General features: G+C 40.1%; 2 protein-coding genes across 5 annotated transcripts in view; one reads left to right on the top strand and one right to left on the bottom strand.

The window, feature by feature from the left end:
* The window catches only part of gucy2g (guanylate cyclase 2g), a 41,673-nt gene extending 31,268 nt beyond the window's left edge, over window positions 1-10,405 (bottom strand). The window contains 5 exon segments of the mRNA XM_052027729.1: window positions 2,490-2,625; window positions 4,929-5,069; window positions 5,771-5,954; window positions 8,286-8,397; window positions 10,305-10,405. Of these exon segments, the coding sequence (XP_051883689.1) occupies window positions 2,490-2,625; window positions 4,929-5,069; window positions 5,771-5,954; window positions 8,286-8,397; window positions 10,305-10,405 (674 nt within the window).
* Window positions 10,406-14,339: 3,934 nt separating this feature from the next.
* acsl5 (acyl-CoA synthetase long chain family member 5) overlaps window positions 14,340-21,584 on the top strand; it is a 42,969-nt gene continuing 35,724 nt past the window's right edge. The window contains exons 1-2 of one of the 4 annotated variants that reach the window (XM_052027210.1): window positions 14,340-14,422; window positions 19,891-19,998. The gene's annotated coding sequence lies outside the window, so the exon portion shown is untranslated. Of the gene's footprint in view, window positions 14,423-19,890; window positions 19,999-20,260; window positions 20,358-21,584 lie in introns of those variants that run through there. The other 3 variants (XM_052027212.1, XM_052027211.1, XM_052027213.1) reach the window with 3 other exon arrangements.

Genomic DNA, 21,584 nt, shown 5'->3' with positions numbered 1-21,584 from the left:
ACATGTTCACTCTCAGCGTTTTCAGGATTTTGATCGACACAGAGTATCCCTTCCACACTCGCTTTTGCATATGACACATCGGGCCAGATCGAGGTCACTGATTGCTGGCTGCCTGTCCCTGGACCACTCTGTTTCTTCCAGTCTGTTCTCAGGTGCAGTCTTCCTCTGGGACACTACCTCCTAACTGACGGGCCGGTCCCTGCCCTCTGTAAATACAACTGGCCATCTGTGATCACATAATGGCTTTGACAGCTGGTGCAACCCCTCCACAAAGCCCATTGCCTATCACAAACATTCAATCTCCGAGATAGCTATGAACGTATTTGACATCTATCAACATTTGAAAAAGCAGGATGATTAAAAAATTAAACAATATTAGAAAAGCATTTGGAGAAACACATTGTTAAAAACAATTAAGCAAAGCAAAAAACAAGATCTACTTGGAAAGTACAAAAATATTGCAGATGCTTGAAATCTGAAATAAAGATTCTGGAGACATTCAGCAGGTCAGGCAGCATTTGTGAAGAGAGAAACAAAGTTGATATTTCACGTCGATGACGTTTCATCAAAACTGCAACATTAAGAAAATAAGCATGGCTTAAGTTGCAGAGAGGCAAAGAGGTGAAAAGAAGAAAGAGGCAGAGACAAGGATTGTCCAGTGGCATAAGTGATGCTAGTGCTGTCAAAGAGAGGGTGATGAATCCTTGTTAAGTATAGTTGACTTGTGCAGAGGAATGTGAATAGATGGATGGAGAAGGAATAAAGACAGTGCTGGGAACTGTGAGATGTGTAACACTGCAGCTACAGGAAACTTGTAATAAAAGAGATCAAGCAGCATCTATAGAGGGAGAAAAACTATGCTTTATTACACATGTTGAACTGACACAAACAGGAAAGGCTGGTTATCTGAAACTATTGAATTGAATAATGTTTAGAGGGCTGAAAGATGCCTAATTGGAAAATAAGAACTGTTCTTCAAGCTCATGTAGAATTTTGTTGGAACAGTGTAGGAGGTAAAAGACTGAGAAGTCTCTCTGGGAACGGGATGGAAAACTAAAGTGACAGGCAACTGGAAGTACAAACAACAAGATGCTGGAGGAACTCAGCAGGCCAGGCAGCATCGTGGAGAAAAGCAGGCAGTCAATGTTTCAGGTCAGGACCCTTCTTCAGGACTGAAGATAGGAAAAAGGGAAGCTCAATATATGGGGGAGAAGCAGAGCAGTGATAGGTGGACAAAAGAAGGGAGGTGGGGTGGCCACAAGGCGGTGATAGTTAGATGCAGGTAAGAGGTAGTGATGGGCAGGTGCAGGGCAGGAGGGGAGAGCACATCCACCAGGGGATGGGTCAAAGGCTTGGAGGCAGGCGGCATTGGGGGAGGGGAGGAGAGGGAAATAAAAGAAATAGGCAAGGAGAAAAAAGAGAGATGGGCTAGGAAAGGGAAGAAAAGAAGAGGCATGATGGGGGTGGGTGGTTTACTTAAAGTGGCAGAATTCGACATTATTGCCCTTAGGCTGAAAGGTTCCTTGTTTCTCCAGGCAACTGGAAGTGTTACCCTTGCAAATTGAATGGAGCTGCTCTGCAAAGCATCATCCAGTCTGTATTTGGTTTCTCCAGTGTAGTGGAGACCACATCATAAGCATCCAATGCAACACACTAGACTGAAAGAAGTGCAGAGGAATCATTGCTTCACCTGGAAGGAGTGTAGTTCCCTGGATGGTGGGAAGGGATGGGGTAAAAGTGCAAGTGTTGTTCCTCCTGCAAAGCCCAATGTAAGCTTGAGGAACAGCACCTCATCTTCTGCTTTTCCTCTTTGAGTCAGGACTGATCATTTCTGATGCATGGTCATCCACCTGTGATATTAATTCAGTTATTCTCTCTCCACGGATACTGCTTGCCTTGCTGAGTATCTTTAGCATTTTCTGTTTTCATTTTAAATATATCCACTTACCCTTCACCTGACAGCCATGTTATCCCTTTCATTTCAATGCGACTGCTGTACTTGCACCAAATTAAGCTGTCACAAATGGGCTGTGATAGCCCATTAGACACTATGAGTGTCTAATGGGGCATCACAGTGCAGGTCTCCTGGGGTCAGCACATATTTGGAACAGGAAGCTGCATTTCTGTGCTCAGGGATCCCAAGTACCATCTAGTTAAATGCTTAAATACCAGCACATCTGAGAGGAAGATATTCCCCAATAAAATCACAGCATGCCAGAGAAAGGTATGGAATCTGGCTGTGAAAACCATTGCTTTTTAAAGGGCATACTTTCACAGAAACTGTTTATCAAATGTTTAGATTAATTTATTGAAACATATCATTGTATCATTCAAAGGCAATATTACTATGATCAGAATGGGATAAATGAATTTGACAACCACTTTTTTCTAAGCCTTCAGAATAAAGAGACTGGGATTAGACATGAGAGGACATTGTAAATTCATACAATATTCAATGTTTCAATAATTAGCTGCATAGCAGAACCTACCTGAGCAATTTGCTAAAGCTATCATATTGTAGAACAGGAACAAACTTTGTGCCATTGACGTACTTTTGCATGTCATACACTGAATAGTTCAAGTATCTTTTTCCAGAACTATCAATATCCACCAAGCCAGTTAGACCTATTTATATAAAGAAAGAGATGAATTTATCCTCCTCACATGGATGGACTTCTTGTCGTCTACATAAAAAGAACTAATCTCCAATTCATTTTTGATATCCTTATAAATATTGTTACAATAAAATGCAATCCAGTGTTTATTACCATCATGAATGGTGCTCAGTAATTCATTGTTCACTGTTGATTGAGCAATGCACTTGCAACACTTAATTATAAATCATCAATGACGGGTGTGTACTGTAATGCAATAGGGAAGCTGGGTGCCTGGAAACTAGGCATCTGCGGAACAGGTGTCTAGAAAATGGGCATCTGGGAATTGGAGATCTGAGAAGCTGGAATCCTGGGGAAACTGGATGACAGGGAAACTGGCATCTGGGAAATTCGGCATCTAGACAAGGGGGGAATGGGCATCAGCGAGACTGGACATCTGGGAAACTGAGCATCAGGGAAGTAGGCATCAGGAAAACTGAGCTTCTGGGAAAATGGGCATAGGGGAAACCAGCTGTCTGGGATATTCAAACATCTGGGACCTGAGTGAACAGAGCAAGGAGCCCTGTATCTCTTTAACCAATCTGATTAATGGATTGAAAAATAAGCAATGCAAGGATGGAGAAGGAGGCATAACTAGCATTAGTGAATTCCACACCAAATCATGGAGGTAAAAGGATTGTCACGAACCAGCAACAAACAAAACACACTGAGCATGATTCAGTGTTAAAAACTATTTTATTAATCACTACTTATGATAATACGTAAAATAGAAGTAAAAATGTTAGTATGTTAGAATTCAAAAATGTTAAACCTTGAACGTTAACCCCAAAACTAAACTCTTCGTGTGTGTGTGACAAAGTCCCAAACTCCAAGTTCAGGAATGGTTCTTAAAGTTCAGTTCCGCTAGCCATAAGGTGAAACATGAGTAAGGGCTTCTTCAACAACCACCGTTGTCTGAAGATAAGACGTAGACGTAGACAAACATAGAAAGAGTAAATACAAAATCCAAATGTTCCACGATGGAACCCAAACAACACTTAAGTGTTTACTCAGTAGTGACTTCCTCACCCCGAAAAGCATCCGAATCGTGGTCGTCCACACACAAATACCTGTTTCCTTCTACAGGTCAGCAACAAATTGAACTCCACTGGATTACTTCCAACTTCCATACATGGATTTCAGTGGTAGACACAGTTATTTTTCTCATCCATCGATAGAGAAAACTAGCAGGCTGGTGTCTCTCTCCCTTCTCTCTCTCTCTTCTTCTGACCTTTCTTCTTCTGACTTCTTCAACAACGTCATTACGTCCTTTATCTTCTATTGACGTAAGCATGCTACACACACACACACACACACACACACACACACACACATATACACACACACACACACACACACACACACATATACACACACACACACACACACACACACACACACACACACACACACACACACACACACACACACACACACACACACACACACACACACACACTCTATCTAAAAGGGACATTCACTGAGTCCGTAACAGGATGGAAAGGGAGGGGAAGAAAGATTTATTCAAGAAGGAGAAAATAAAGGAAACAAAGAAAATAGATTGTGTGAACATCACCAGTTCTCTGGTAGACACAAGGAATGTTTTAAATTTGGTCCACTGCATATATGGGAAGGGAAAAAACCGACATTAAGTCATGAAATGTGCTTTCTGCTGATTGAATATGACTGGTTCGGATCGTGGAGGCCAACTTACATTTCCAATTGGAGCAGGATTGTAGTCACCACCAACATGACATGTTCTGTTTAATTTCAGCCAGCCCTTGAGCTACTCAGAGTCTGAACATCTTACCTTGAAACAAAAAGAATCTGCATCTTCTGGCCCACACCTGAATACAGACTGGCTCAGTGCCTTCAGTAATGTGGGCTATACACCTTTCCTCTAATGTGCAGGAATATGATTACCAATGAGTTACCACACAGAGGAAGTAATAGATTAAGTTCTGTAAAAATTTGTCCTTGACACTGATATTTCATTTCTCATGACATATATTAAATTTGCATGTTGTAGCAATAAAAATTAATCATTTAAAAAGAAATCACTTTCTGAGCCAATTTCAATTTATTTTGCTAGCCATTTATGCTATTTTAGTAGCAAGGGAAGGAAGTTCATCAACAAACAAGGGCGGCCAGGATTAAGTTACTCCAGTAAGGTTGCATGTTACCATGACCTGCCCAGAAGTTACTGCAGACAGAACTAACACAAATGGGAATTGCTGTGTGGGCAAGTAAATAAATAAAATCATGTTTTCTTACTTACCATAAAATTGCCAAAACCTTTCAAATTCTTAACAAATGTTCTTCCATCACATGGATCCATCCCTGCTTCTACCATTTCTTGAACACCCACAGCAAACAGCATTACCACATCATAAAGATAAGCTGAATCCGAGCTCATCCGTGTTAAGATAATGTAATTGTGAGTTAAAACGTAACTATGTTTCACATTCATTTGTTTTCTTATCTCTCTTCAATTAAATTTGTGGAATAGTCTAGTTTATTTGAGTGTCTATTTCTATGATTCTATTTATCATTTTGCTCTATATATCCTGAAGTAATTTTTCTATCTTTTATAGTTATTATCAGTGGTTTATTTATTAGTGGCACTCATTAAAAAGCAGACAGGTTATAAACAAATAACCATTTTGGTGGATCTGCATTCATAAAATCAGTGGAATTGTTTTAAATGGTAAATACTGCAGCAGCTGAAAATCTGACATAACACTGAAAATGTTCTGCAGCAGGTCAGGCAGCATGCGTGAAGGGAGAAACAAAGTTACTGTTTTAAGTCAATGAGCTTTCATCCAGGAAAAGTTAGAGGTAAAGAAAGTCTTAATAGGAGGAGCAAAGAATACAATGGAGGGGACAGTCTGGGATTAAAGGTTAAATGACAAAAAGCGTGGTGGAGCCAATTGAGAGGAAGTGGTAAAGGCACTAGTGCATTACAAAAGGAAGAACATTTTCCAGTTAATTTAGTCTTTCTCCACAGATGCCCCCTGACCTGCTGAGTACTTCCAGCATTCTCCGTATTGCACTAAATTCACTTTCTTTCTACTAAGGAAAGATAATGTAACAATGTAAGTAAGTTTAATAATAAACCTCTGTCACTGAAGACAAATTACTGTAGAAGGGAGGTCCTTTTGATCGCTGGAAGGCTTCTTGTAGAAAGGCGTAATACTTGTATTCACTGTATGACTGCAGAGTAATCAGGAATACTGGCTCATATACCTTGAAGGTAATTGCATTTTTCCCATCTGCCAAATCTGATTTCCAAAAATTATCCTGTGGAGAAGATGGAAGTATTGAACAGTTCCCAACTGGGTGGTCATTTATGGAAATAGACATGGATTAATCACATTGCTATTGCTTTGTGAATGAAGCTTATTGAATGCACCAGAAGAAGCCTGAAAACAGGTTGAGGATTAGAATGTCCAAGATTTTACACCCTTAATGGATGGACCACACAAGTTTTAGCTACCATTATCTCCTTCAACGTCTGTACCATTAACAACTGCTGTCCACTAGGATCATTACACAAGCACACATAGATACTGGGAAGAAACTGTGTTCCTTGATTAAAGATAGAATACACTATGCTGCCATTTTTAAGGCAACAGTAAAATACAAGTAACTTACAGGTGCTCCCCAGCTCACGAACGCCCGACTTTTGTACAGCCCATACATACAAACAAACACTTGGGAACTGATAGGATGGATTTTCTGGCTGGTGTGGGTATCTTCTGCCATGTGGGAACTCAGATCCCGGCTGCATTTCCGAGTTGCGAACTGTTTGGGTTACAAACAGTTCACAGGAACGGAGCTTAGTTGTAACCTGGGGAAGACTTGTACTTACTTAAGTAGCAAAGACAGTTAGTAAGAGCTTCCATCAATAATTAAGTAAGAAGAGTAACAAACTGAGCATTGTTCCAGTAGAAAATGAATCTGGGAAAGTAATAATGGAAAACAAAGATCTGCAGATAGATTAAACAGGTGTTTTGTATCAGCCTTTCCAAGAGAAAAATACAAGTAACATCCCAGAAATAGCTATAAATAGGGAATTGGAAGATAGGGAAAAACGCAGGGAAATTACAATCATTGGGACAGTGGTACTGAAACAAATTGTTTGAGCAGCAGGTCAACAGGTCATTGGACTTCTTCCAGGAGTTGTAAAGAAAGCAGCTAAAGTGACAGGTTTTAATTGATGCAGAGGTTTTAATTTTCCAAAATTCCCTTGATTTGAGCAAATTACTGTTAGATTGGAATTTAACACATGTAATTCTTTTATTCAAGAACTGAGGGAGACAGAAAATAGGAAATTACAGGTCAGTGTAGGAAAAATGTTAGCTTTTATGGAAGATATTATAGCAGAGCACTTAGAAAAAAATCAGGGTAATCAGGCAAAGTCAACATGATTTTGTGAAAGAAAAATCATGCTTGACTAATTTATTGGAGTTCTTTGAAGAGATAACCTATGCTATCGACAAAGGTGAACTGGTGGATGCACTAAACCTAGATTTTCAGAAGGCACTGATAAGGTGCTTCATTAAACTCATTGTGGAAAATAAAAACCCATGGTGTGTGAGGTAACACATCGGTGGGATTAGAAGATTGGCTATCTAACAAGAAGGGGAGAATTAGCATAAGTGTGGCTTTTTCTGGTTAACAAGATGTAACATGTGGTGCATCACAATGATGGGTGTCTTTTCCTCAGCCTTTCACCATGGATATCATTGACTTGAATGAAGGTACAGTTGCTTGGTCTTCTGATACAAATGTAGGTAGGAAAGTAAGTTGCGAAGAAGCTACAAAGGGATATAGATAGATTAAGTGATTGGGCAAATGGCGAATAATGTATGAAAATGTGAAATTGTTCATTTTGGCAGGAAAAATACAAAAAAGAAGCATATTACCTAAATTATGAGAACTTTCTAATAGGTTCACAGTGCAAATACATGTATTGATATGAAGAAAATAACCTGCTACATGTCCCATATTCAAAGAAACATTACAGATGGAATCTCTTAACAGATGCTCTCAGTAGGTTGTACTGGTCAGGGAGCTAGTAACACTCTTGGGAACATTGAATGATAATGTTAAATGGGCTATATTGGATTATCTACTCTTTATATATCTCTCTTGATATTCATTTGCAAAAATAAAATGTGTCCACAAAATCTAGCCAATAAAAAGATCCTTTGTGGAAGGACTTTACAGAATTCAGGATCAGAATTAATTGTGATGGTTTATTCAATGGATTGCTAAATCTGTATTCAAATAGAACATAATTATCTACATTTAATTATATCATGACTGGGCAGCAGCAGTCAAATGTTATTTTGCCTGCTTTATTGAATATTTGGTTTACTTGTAGATAACTTAATACAAGCCAATGAAGGATCAGTAAAGTTTCCAACACAAACATGCCATCAGCTCAATGGTTTGGAGGTTCTAGAATTATGGGATAATTAATTTTCATAACTACCAATATTCTTTATATTACCATTAGGGCAAATAGCTTTTACATTGTGAGTGATGGTTCTAGCCAGACAAATAATGGGACTGCTTGCTAACAAATTAATTGTTTAAAAAAGCTCATTCTTAAAATGTACTCACCACATAACTGCTGAACTGAAATAGTTGTATGATAAAAAACATATATTGCCCATTTGCCATGCCAAGACGATATGCTTCCAACATTATGGACTTTGCCACCCCAGGAGCACAACTTAAAATGACAACTGAAAAGTAAATGTGAAGTAGTGTTATTGATTGCGAACATAAGGAAGGGCCTGGCGCACTATTATAATACTTACATTGACCATGGTCCAATGAGGTTACTTTATCTTCATGTCTGTATGTCCAAAATAATTTTAGAAATCTTCAACCATGCACCATGGACCAATTACAAATCCTGGCATAGGGAGGATGGACAAACAGGGGTGGGGGGAATGGGGGTGGGAGAAACCAATGGGCAGAGGAAGCCCCTTCAATAATGCTGCAAACAAAACTAGTGAACACATCTCAACATTTACTCTGTCAAGCCCCCCTTAGGATCTTTCTAAGTTTGAGTAACATCACTTCTCCTTCTTCTAAACTCTGAGGAATACTGACCCAAATTGTCTAAACTCTCTTAATAGGACAACCCTCTCATCCCAGGAAATAGGCTGGTGAATCTCCTTCAGACTGTCTCTAATGCTACCATACTATTTTCTAGGTAAGGGGACCTAAACTGTGCACAGTATTCCAGGTGTGGCAATTGAGGGCCAAGATCCATTCCTGGGGTACTCCACTAGTTACATCCCTCCAGCCTGAAAAGGATCCTTTTATTCCAACTCTCTGTTTTCCATGTGACAGCCAGTTTTCAATCCATGCTCACACACTTCCTCCAATACCTTGGGGTCTTAATTTATGCATCAGCCTCCCATCTGGCACCTCATCAAATACCTCATGGAAATCTTAATACACTACATCTACAGGTTCCCCTCTATCAAATCTCCCTATCATATTCTCAAAGAATTTGAGTAAATTTGTCAAACATAATTTTCCTTTCATAAAACTGTGTTGACTAGGTTTGATTATATTCAGCTTTCCTAAATGATTAGTTCTTTCCTCTTTGATTATCGACTCTAGCATCTTGCCAACAATAGATGTTAAACTACATAGCCTATAGTTCCCTGCCTTCTGTCTTCCATCCTTTTTGAACACGGGAGTCACATTGGCTGTTTTTCAGTCTTCTGGTACCCTCCTGGAATTGAGCGAGTTTTGAAAAATTTCAATCAATGAAGCCACCATCTCTGCAACCACTTCCTTTAAAACCCTTGGGCACAAGCTGCTGAGTCCCACTGATTTGTCTGCCTATCGCTCCATAAGTTTCTCTAATATTTTATCCCTTGTATTTGGGATTTTTACAAATTCCTCCATATTATTTGAAATTAGCTCAACTGTTATCTTCTGGATGTTTGCAGTGAAGACTGATGAAAAAAATGAATTAATATATCTGCCATTTCTTTATTTCCTGCTATTAATTCACCACTCTGGTTCTCTAGTGGTCCCACACCTACGTTAAACAAACACCTCCTTGCTATTTAAACATCCATAGAAACTCTTGTTGTTTTGATATTACACGCAAGTTTTCTCTCAGAATCAATTTTCTCCCTTCTTGTGAGCTTTACGATCTCTCACCACTGGATCCTATAAACTTCCCAGTCCTCTGGCCTACCACCAGTCCTTGCCACTTTGTATGCCTAATATCCATTATGCTGACCGCCTTTGTTAACCACATATTGTGCCTCTTTCTCATGGAATCCCTCTTTCCACTTGGGATAAATTCCTGCTGAACATTATGGATCAGCTGTTTGACTATCTGCCACTCTTCATATGCTGACTGCTCTCTCAGCTTATTTTACCACTACCTGAGACAACTTCACCTTCGTACCATTATAATTGCCCTTATTTAAGTGGAAGACAGTGGTTTTGGTCCTGTGGTATTCACCCTCAACCTACATCTGCAGTTCTATTATATTTTGATCACTACCTTCAAAGGATCTTTAATCACTAGGTCTCTTATTGACCCTTCATTATTACTCATGACCAAACATAAAATAGCTTGCTCCTGTCTGTTCTGTAACATACTGTTCTAAGAAATAATTCACGACACACTCCACAAATTCTTCTTCTACAATACCCTTCCCAGTGTGGTTCGTCCAGTCAATATAAAGATTAACATCTGCCATGGCAATTGCAGTTCCCTTCAAACACGCCCTAAATATTTCCCCATTTATGCTCTGTCCTATCAAGAGGTCACATTTGGGACCTATAGACTACATGCAGCGGTTGGTGTTGGGACCTTTGTTATTCGTTATTTATGTGAATGATTCGGATGTGAATGTACAAGACTTGATCAGTAAGTTTGCGGATTACAGGAAATTAGGAAGTGTTGTTGATAGTGAAGAAGGTTACCAAAGATTACAAGGGGATCCTGATCAGTTGGGGAAGTGGGTTGAGAAGTAACAAATGGGTTTCAATACAGATAAGTGTTAGGTGATGGGTTTTGGAAAGTCAAACCAGTGTAGGACTTATACTATGAATGGTAGGACACTAGGGAGTGTAATGGAACAGAGGGACCTAGGAGTACAAGTGCAGAGTTAGTTGAAAACAGCGTAGACAGGATGGTGAAAAAGGCATTTAGCACACTGGCTTTCATCAGTCAGGGCACTGAGTAAAGCAGTTGGGACATTATGTTGCAGTTGTATAAGTTGTTGGTGAGGTCACACTTGGAGTACTGTGTACAGTTTTGGTCACCCTGTTATAGGAAAGACGTGGTTAAACTGGAAAGAGTGTAGAAAAGATTTACGAGGATGTTTCCAGGACTAGAGGGCCTGAGTTATAGGGAGAGGTTGGCCAGGCTAGGTCTTTATTTCTTGGAATGTTGGAGAATGAGGGGCGACCTTATAGAAATGTTTAAAATTGCGAGAGGCATAGATAAGGTGGATGGTAACAGTCTTTTCTCCAGGGTAGGGGAGTCCAAAACTAGGGGGTGTAGATTTAGGGTGAGAGGGGAAAGATTTAAAAAGGACCTGAGGGGCAAATTTTTCACGCAGAGCGTGGTGAGTATATGGAACAAGCTGCCAGAGGAAGTGGTTGAGGCAGGTAAAATAGCATCATTTAAGAAGCACTTGGATAGGTACATGGAGGGGTGGGGCTAAGAGGGATATGAGCTGAATGCAGGATATTGGGACAGGGTGGGTGGGCACCATGGTCAGCGTGGACTCATTGGGCCAAATGGCCTGTATCCGTGCTGTATTGCTCTATGACTCTATGACTCTACACCCACCTGTGTATTCTTTCCCCAGCTATTCTTGATTTCAACCCAGACCGACTCTACATTACTATTCAAAACCTCTATATCATGACTCAGCACTGCTCTAATACCTCCCTTGATTAACAACTCTATCCCACCTCCTTTCCATTTTGGCCTTTTTCTTTCAGAACACCATGTAACCCGGAATATTGAGCACCCATTCCTGGTCACCTTGCAGCCACCTCTTCTTAATAGCTATTTGATCATACTCATAAGTTGCTATCTGTGCTGTTAAGACATCTCTGTTATTGCAAATGCTATGTGCATTCAAATAAAGACCTCTAAGCTTTGATTTTTTTCAGATTTTACTAACTCTGGCTCTGCGCTGTGCTGCATACCTGTTTACATTTTCTGTCCCACCCTGTCACACTTTGCTTGTCAGTTCCCCCCTCACTATCTTGTTCCTCTGCTCTCTCGTTTCCTCTTCATTTATTAAACATCCCATTCCTGGATCTTTCCCTCTTTCTATTTACCTTAATGCCCCGTGTACAACCCCTTGATGTGATTCACAAGGGCACTGGTCCCAGTATGATTCAGGTGAAACTCATCCCAACAGAAGAGCTCTCTTCTTCCCCTGTACTGGGTCAGTGTCCCATGAATCGGAACCCAGTTCAACCACACCAGGCTCTGAGCCACTTGTTTACCTCTCTGATCCTATTTACCCTTTGTCAATTTGCATGTGGTTCAGATAATAATCTGGAGATTATCATCCTGGTGGTTCTGCTTTTCAATTTTGCCCTGAGCTCCTCATAATCCCTCAGCAGAACCACCTTCCTTGTCCTACCTCTATCATTAGTGCTTACATGGACCACCACAACTGGATCCTTCCCCTCCCACTCCAAGTTCTTTTCCCACCCAGAAGAGGTGTCCTTAACCCTAGCACCAGGCAGGCAACACAGCCTACAGGACTCTCTGTCTTTGCATGACATAGTTTCCCTAACTATGCTATCCCTTATGAATATTATGTTTCTTGTTTCTTCCCCTAACCTAATTGGCTCCCTATGCTACTGAATCAGATCATGGCCAATCTGGTTGTAAGGTCAACTCTATATTCCTGTCTACTCACATTTTTTTATCCCTTATTTATCAAACAGTATGCTTCTTTTGTCCTTTGAGGTAAAGATTTCCAAGAGTTCACAAACTTTTGAAATAAAATTGTTCACCTCATCTCTGTTTTAGATGGACAAGCTGTGAATGATTTGAAGTTCTGGATTCTCCCACAAGAGGAAACATTCTCCACACATCCATTTGCTAGGATTCCTTAGGATCTTATGATGTTTTGGGATCCTACATGTTTCAATGATAGCTGGAAAAGTAAGAATGATGTTACCTTTGAATAGTGTGAAAAGAATTGCTCTGGCTCCTCAGAGCTGCCTCTACAGAACCCAACAGTGCAGCATGTCCATTGGCTGATGACCTTAATGGTTTACACAGCACATGGGTGCCATCAAGAAAACAATGGACTCATGGAAACAGAGACAAAAGTGGCGAACTCCTTTGTTCAAAGAAAATGATGAAATATGTTGTATTTTGAAAGCACAGTTTTATCTACATATCTACAAATGTTATTTAGAAGCAGTAGATGGGATGAATCAGGAGCAGTAAAATCTAAAGGCAATGATAATGTCCATGATTAACAGAACAGCGGGCCTGGTGATGCAACTTATCAGCAGGGCTACTCCTGGAGCTGGCATGGATACATGGAAGCTTTCTTGCTGAGGTTGAAATAACAAAGACAAATCCTCTTCGCATGAATGGAATGTGTGAACAAGTAAATGCCGGTCCTAGAGTTAGGACCAGTGCACAAATTCATTGAGGAACTGTCACAGTTACGTTTTCTTATTTCTTTATGAAATACTTTTCACTTGCAACTGAAGTGGCACAATTGAATTCTGAAGGGATTTCCTCCCACCCTGTTTCCTTACGGAAATTGGAAAGGATGAGAGGCAGAAGTAGAGCTGGAAATACAACCTGTGATAGGAAAGATCTAAATAACAATAAAATGAACAGCACAAAGAAAGTGCAGAACAAGCAACACAATGAATCAAAAATAATTCAAACAATAATGAAAATTGACATTGTTGTTTAAGAAGCAAATTTCCTACAGGCCATATTAAGAACTGAGTGCTGCCCTTGGTTCATTGGTGAGCAGTGCTGCCAACCAGGTGGACAGGAAGGTGACCAAACCCAATACTGCATTTATATTTAAATGACTTTTCAAGTGTTAGTGAGCAGTGCATTGGTCACCAACACCAACGTATCCCATTGTTGCAAAATACAGTGCACTGAAAACCATCTTCCGATTTGCAGCCCATGTTTACCCTGAGCAGGGTGTGGTTACACCAGCAGAGCACCATAAACGCAGTCTGACAGTGAAGTAGAAGTGCTCATTGATCCACCGTCCCCCTACAATTCCTGTCGGTAAAATAAGAGAATGTGAATATTGCACCTGTTGATTCTTGTATTAATTCCCTCCTGCCATTTGATTCTAACAAATTCCTGCATTACTATTTTATTTTGTGTTCTTTTGACCCTTGCCCACATTTACAAGTTGCCTTTTACTTTGCACTTAGGGGTCTACTATAACCTTTTATCTTATCTATTCTGGCAGGGATCTTAAAATAAGCTGGTCAAGATAATAAAAAGTTAGGAGTCCAGATTTTCTTGCATTGGTTAATAGAAGATTTTTAATAGTAACTAATTAACAGTAGACTTTCGTTTCAATGTTTACAACCATCACAAAATAAGTAGTACAAAGGACAGATTTTTATAGAACGTGTATTATTGGGAGCAAGGTACAACTGGATCAGAAGGAAACGACAATGGAGTGCAATGGAGATTCGGAAATTGTGACATCACAACCTGGAGGAGAAGCTATTAAGTAAATCAAGTGAGTAACAAGAGCTGTCTACCAAGTTTGAAATCAGGTTATCAATTAAATTAAAGAAGGAAGGGTGGGGTCTGTACCAGCACTGTAGTATGTGGGAACCTGTAGATTGGAGACCGTTCCAGTTCCTACATCTGCAAGGATTGTTTGAGTATCACCGGCTTAGAGCCATTGAGCAGGAGAATAAGCTTGTGGCACTCTGAAATATCAGGGAAGGGGAAGGCATTCCTGGAAGTTCTATCTGGAGCTCAGATATAGCTATTTTATAGCCATCTTCAAGCTTTTTTATTGAGATAGAACATAGAACACTACAGCACAGTACGGGCTGTTCGGCCCACGATGCTGTGTCGACATTTTATCCTGCTCTAAGATCTATCTAACCCTTCCCTCCCACATAGCCCCCCATTTCTCTATCATTCATGTGTCTATCTAAGAGTCTCTTAAATGTCCCTAATGTATCTGCCCTCACAACCTCTGCCAGCAGTGCATTCCATGCACCCACCACTCTCTGTGTACGCCTTCTTAACAACCTATCGACCTGCATGGCAACCTTGAGGGATCTATGGACGTGGACCCCAAGATCCCTCTGTTCCTCCACATTGCTAAGAGTCCTGCCATTAACCTGGCATTCTGCCTTCGAATTCGATCTCCCGAAGTGTATCACTTCACACTTATCCGGGTTGAACTCCATCTGCCACTTCTCAGCCCAGCTCTGCATTCTATCAATATCCTGCTGTAATCTACAGCAACTTCCTACACTATCCACAACACCACCAACCTTTGTATCACCAGCAAACTTACTAACCCACCCTTCCACAACCTCATCCAATTCATTTATAAAAATCACAAAGAGCAGGAGTCCCAGAACAGATCCCTGCGGAACACCACTTGTCACCGATCTCCAGGCAGAATACGTTCCATCTACCACCACCCTCTGCCTTCTATGAAGGAGCTAATTCTGAATCCACACAGCCAAGTTTCCCTGGATCCTATGTCTCTTGACTTTCTGAATGAGCCTTCCATGAGGAACCTTACCAAACACCTTACTAAAATCCATGTACACCACATCCATTGTTCTACCTTCATCAATGTGCTTTGTCACATCCTCAAAGAATTCAATCAGGCTCGTGAGGCACAACCTGCCTCTCACAAAGCCATGCTGACTGTCCCTAATCAGCCTATGTTTCTCCAAATGCCCATAAATCCTAAGAATCTTCTCCAGTAATTTGCCCACCACTGAAGTAAGACTCACTGGTCTGTAATTCCCAGTGTTATCCTTACTCCCTTTCTTAAACAAACGAACAACATTTGCCACCCTCCAATCATCTGGCACTACTCCTGTGTCCAGTGAGGATGCAAAGATTGTTGCCAAGGGCGCAGCAATCTCTTTCCTCACTTCCCATAATAACCTTGGATATATCCCGTCTGGCCCCGGTGACTTATCTATTCTAATGATTTTCAGAAGTTCCAGCACATCTTCTTTCGTTACTGAGATATACAGGTTTACTGTTCAAGAAACCCACCAAACAGATATCAGTTTTAGCAATTAAATTTGGGAATCCAAGCATGACTTCAATTGTTGGAATTATTCCACAAAACCTAAACTTAAACTCTTCAAATTCCAAAGGTCCATTTAAAGCAATCTACTTGTGCTTATCAGTTGGATGCTTTCATACTCCAGGATCTCTGAGAGACCAGATATCCTATCATAACGATGCATCGGAATATCAAAATTGCCTTACATTACACTGTACTTTGATAAAAATTCACACAGCTGTTTTTTTTGCCTAATTCAAGTAATTTAATACAGAGAAAGAAGACCTGATTTATATAGTCTCTATGAGTAAAGAATGAAGGGTGGGGTATGTACCAGCACTGTAGTAAGTGGGAACGTGCAGAGAGGAGACTGTCCCAGATCCTACATCTGCAAGAAATGCTTTGAATATCTCCAGCTCAGAACCATTGAGCAGGAGCATGAGTTTGAGCCATTCTGAACATCAGGGGTTTAAACTAGCGAGACTACTAAATGTTGTGGTATAAAGCAATCTAGGGATTCTAATAAATAGAACAAAGAACAGTACAGCTCAGGAACAGGCCCTGCAACTCACAATGTCTGTGGTGATGATGATGTCAATTTAAACTAATCCCATCTGCCTGCACATGATCCATATCCCTCTATTCCCTGCATATTCATGTGTCTTCTAAATGCCTCTTAAACATCACTATCATATCTGTTTCCATCACGTCCCCTGGCAGTGCGTTCCAGGCACCTACCACTCTCTATGTAAAAAAAAGTCTCATAAATCTCCTTTAAACTTTCCTCCTCTCACCTTCAAACCTTCAGCATTTGACATTTACACCCTGGGTAAAAGACTATCTACCTTATCTATGCCTCTCAAAATTTTATAAATTTCTATCAGTGCTCCCCACAGCCTCTGATGCTCCAGAGAAAACAACTCAAGTTTGTCCAACCTCTCCTTATAGCTAATAATCTCTAATCCAGGCAGCATCCTGATAAACTTCTTCTGCACCCTCTCCAAGGCCTCTACATCCTTCCTATAATGTGGCAACCAGAACTTCATATAATACACCAAATGTGGCTTAACCAAAGGTTTATACAGCTGCAACGTGACTTCCCAACTTTTATGCTCAAAGCCTCAACTGATGAAGGCAAGCATGCTGTATGCCTTCTTTACCACCCTATCTACTTGTGTTGCCAGGGAGCTATGGACTTGCACCCCAAGATCCCTCTGTACATCAATGCTCCTAAGCGTCCTGCCATTTACTGTATACTTTCTCTTGTATTTGACCTCCCAAAGTGCAACACCTCACACTTGTCCAGATTAAACTTCATCTTCCATTTCTCTGCCCATATCTCCAACTGATCAATATTTTGCTGTATCCTTTGATAAGCTTCTTCACTGTCCACAACTCCACAGCTCTGCAAAATTACTAACCAGTCCATCTAGATTTTTATTGAAATCATTTATATATATCACAAACAACAGATGTGCCAGCACTGATCCCTGTAGAACACTATTGCTCACAGACGCCCAGTCAGAGAAACACCCCTCCACCCCTACCCTTTGCCTTCAATGGCCAAGCCAATTTTGAATCCAGTCTGGTCACTGTGGATCCCATGTGTCTTAATCTTCTGGATTAGTCTACCATGAAGGAGTTTGTCATCAGCTTTACTAATTTCCATGTATACAACATCCACTGCCCTACCCTCATCAACCACCTTCATCACCTCCTCATAAAACTCAATCAAGATTGTAAGACATGACCTGCCCCATGCTGACTATCCGTAATAATAATCCCTCAAAATGTGAGCATAAGGTATGGCAAGTAATTAGGAAAACCAATTAAATGTTGGCCTTTGTTACGAAGAGTATGGGTATAAAAGCAGGGAAGCTTTGATGCTGAGGTGACTGCACCTGGCACAGATTTGGTCTCCAGTATATTCTTCCTCAAGTAAGGAGACCAGAACTGCATACAGTACTCTAGTGTGGCCTCACCAGTACCCTGTACGGTTGCAGCATAACCTCCCTGCTCTTAAATTCAATCCCTCTAGCAATGAAGGCCAACATTCAATTTGCCTTCTTGATAACCTGTTGCACCTGCAAGCCAACCTTTTGTGATTCATGGACAAGCACTCCCAATCCCTCTGCACAACAGCATGCCGCAATCTTTCACCATTTAAATAATAATCTGATCTTCTATTTTTTCTTCCAAAGTGGATGACCTCGTATTTGCCAACATTGTACTCCATCTGCCAGACACTTGCCCATTCACTAAACCTATCCATATCTCTCCACAGACTCTCCATAGACTCTCCGCATCCTCTGCACAATTTGCTTTTCCACTCAATTTAGTGTCATTAGCAAACTTAGATACGCTACACTCAGTCCCCTCTTCCAAATCATTAATGTATATCGTGAACATTTGTGGGCCCAGCACTGACCCCTGTGGCATCCTGCTCACCACTGATTGCCAACCAGAGAAACACCCATTTATCCCAACTCTCTACCTTCTATTGGTTAACAATCGATGCCAATACATTACCCCCAACTCCATGCATCCTTCTTACGTATAAGTCTTTTATGCAATGCCTTATCAAACACCTTCTGGAAATCCAAGTATACAACACCCACCTGCTCCCCTCTATCCACTATGTTCATTATATTCTCAAAGAACTCCAGTAAGTTTGTCAAACATGACCTGCCCTTCCTGAATCCATGCTGTGACTGCCTGATGAAATCACTTCTATCCAGATGTCTTACTATTTCTTCCTTAATGATAGCTTCAAGCATTTTCCTGACTACAGTAGTTAAGCTAATGAGCCTATAGTTTCCTGCTTTTTGCCTACATCCTTCTTTAAACAGTGGCATGACATTCACTGTCTTCCAATCCGCTGGGACCTACCCAGAGTCCAGAGAATTTTGGTAAATTGTCACAAATACCTCTACTATAACTTCCGCCATTCCAGTACCCTGGGATGCATCCCATCAGGACCAAGGTACTTGTCTAACTGGAGGCTCACTAGTTTGCTCAACACTACCTCTTTAGTGACAGTGATTGTATCGAGGTCCTCACCACCCATCATATTCATAACATCTTTCTTTGGCATGTTAGACATGTCCTCCACAGTGAAGACTGACACAAAATAGTTGTTCAAGGCCTCAGCCATTTCCACATTAATATTAATTCCCCATTCTCATCTTCCAAGGGACCTACATTCACTTTAGCCACCCTTTTCTGCTTCATACAATTATAAAAACTTTTACTATCTGTTTTTATATTTTGTGCTAGTTTACTTTCATAATCTATCTTCCCTTTCCTTATTGCTTGCTTAGTGGTTCTTTGTTGCTTTTTAAAATTCAGAAAAATATATACCCATTCTAATCAATCTTTCTGCAAAGAGCATGAAATCTAACTGATTTACTTTTAGCATTTAGTGTGGCAGACTTTTATTGTACTACGTCAAAGGAAAATATATCCTGCCTTAGATAAGCAGAGCAAATTACTCACTGTATTCCAGGTGTAATCTCACCAAAGCTGTATACTGCAATAATATTTCCTTATCCTAATATTCTGACAAGTTTGCAATGAAAGTTAAATTACTAATTAGGATTAGTTGCTTTATGTACACAATAACTTCCTTTCATTTGTTTATAAGAGTCCTTAAGTCCTTCCACAAATCAACATTTGTGCAACATGTGCAACAACAGTTGCAACATCTCTCCTCATTAAAAAATAAATTCCACTTTTCCATTCTGCTTAAAGTGGACAATTTCAGACTTCCCCACATTTTATTCCATCTGCCATTTTCTTCTTGAATCAGTTTTTTGCTCTGTATATCTTGCAGGGTCTTCATGTCCTTCTCTACACTTATATTCCCATCTAGTTTTGTTTTGTCAGAAAACATGGAAACAATACACTCATTTTACTCATTTAAACCATTGATACAGAATGTAAATTGCTGATGCTTGAGTACTGATCCTTGTGGCACCCCACCAATTACATATCGGACGGAGCTTGGGTCGGTCCCAAAGTCACCCTGCCTACAAGAGTTAAAGGTGAATAAAACCATTTAAGATTCATTTTCTTGTTGAGATGTTGTTGCGACAATCAGCATTGTTTGAGCAAATTGAACCTTTGAACTCATCTCAGCAGAGGTTCAAAGATTACCTGGGCACAGTGGCTTCTTTAATCGGAAGTTGGCTATTTGCCATGGGTTACAGGAGTGAAATTCCACTATGGAAGAAATGATCTTGAGCAAGTGCTGTGTGAGCAGTATGTCTATATATACATATAAACTTTAAACCCAAACTGCTGCTTGGAGCACCTGTCACAAAGCAGCTCCAGCAATAAAGATAGGTGGTTCAGCCTTAAGTACTCCATTTCAACCCACAGTTATTAACTGCTCAACTAATAGGTATGTAAAGTTGCTTTCTTCCATGTTGATTTAGTGCAACATAGTTATCCTTGTATAAATAATACCCTACTTCTGACATTTTGAGTCCATTGCTCATGATAAGGTGAGAATAATTTGTTTTCTTCTGCTCTTTCCTTTCTATTTGATCTAAATCAGCAATGTATATACTTGACATTTAAACATTGATTATTTTTTTCTGAGCTGAGTGAAACAATTTCTTTAATTGTAGCCTTTGAGTTCAAACAAATCCAATTCTAACTTTCAGATTCTTTGCTTAAGTTTTTGAGTTCATAAAATTAAATTGACTTGATGCACAATATTCTTAAAGATTGAAATCTATTCAGAGTGTCAAATATTAGGAGTCATGCTAACAGTATGTTTTTGCCCCTCTGCTTTAGTTGTGTGTTTTGTGAGGACAGATTTAAGATTGTTCAATGCACTGATTAAAAGACTATAGCTATCAGTGTTGGATTCCATTGTATTAACATAGTGATATCTAAACCTAATAGCCAAGCAAATGAGACACACAAGATACTGCAGGTGCCGGAATCTGGAGCAATAAACAATCTGCTGGAGGAAGTCAGAGGGTTGAGCAGTGTCTGCAGGAGGAAAGGAAATGTCGCCGTTTTAGGTCGAAAATTTGCATCAGGACTCAGGTCTCAGGTCCTGATGCTGCTCGACCCACTGAGTTCCTCCAGCAGATTGTTTGTTGAAATTAATTAGGATAAAAAAGAACAATATACCGTGGGTGGCATGGTAGTGTAGTGGTTAGCGCGACACTATTACAGTTCGATTCCCGTCGCTGTCTGTAAGGAGTTTGTACGCTCTCCCGTGTCTGCGTGGGTTTCCTCTGGGTGCTCTGGTTTCCTCCCATGTTACAAAGACGTACGGGTAGGTTAATTTGGGTTTAAAATGGGCGGCAGAGACTCGTTGGGCCAGAAGGGCTTGTTACCATGCTGTAAATAAAACTCAAAAATGTTTTAAAAAATTAAAATTTAATTGATAACAATGCACTTTATAACATCTAGAGGTCAATTTGTGTAAAAAAAAGATAACTGCAAAATTAAACCATTTTGTTTTGATGTTTTTCTTTCCCAAAGTAATTTCCAGAAATAATTTAGATGTTGTCCAGTATAGATGCTGACTGGCATATCCAAGCTCACTTTAGTAAATGTTTAACCAAATAAATGTTTAATTTCATAATAAATGTATTCTATTGCTGTTTGT

Source organism: Pristis pectinata, chromosome 12, assembly GCF_009764475.1.
Source record: "Pristis pectinata isolate sPriPec2 chromosome 12, sPriPec2.1.pri, whole genome shotgun sequence".
Lineage (NCBI taxonomy): Eukaryota > Metazoa > Chordata > Chondrichthyes > Rhinopristiformes > Pristidae > Pristis > Pristis pectinata.
Note: the sequence above shows the minus strand (reverse complement) of the source record. Positions and strands in the feature narration are given on the sequence as shown.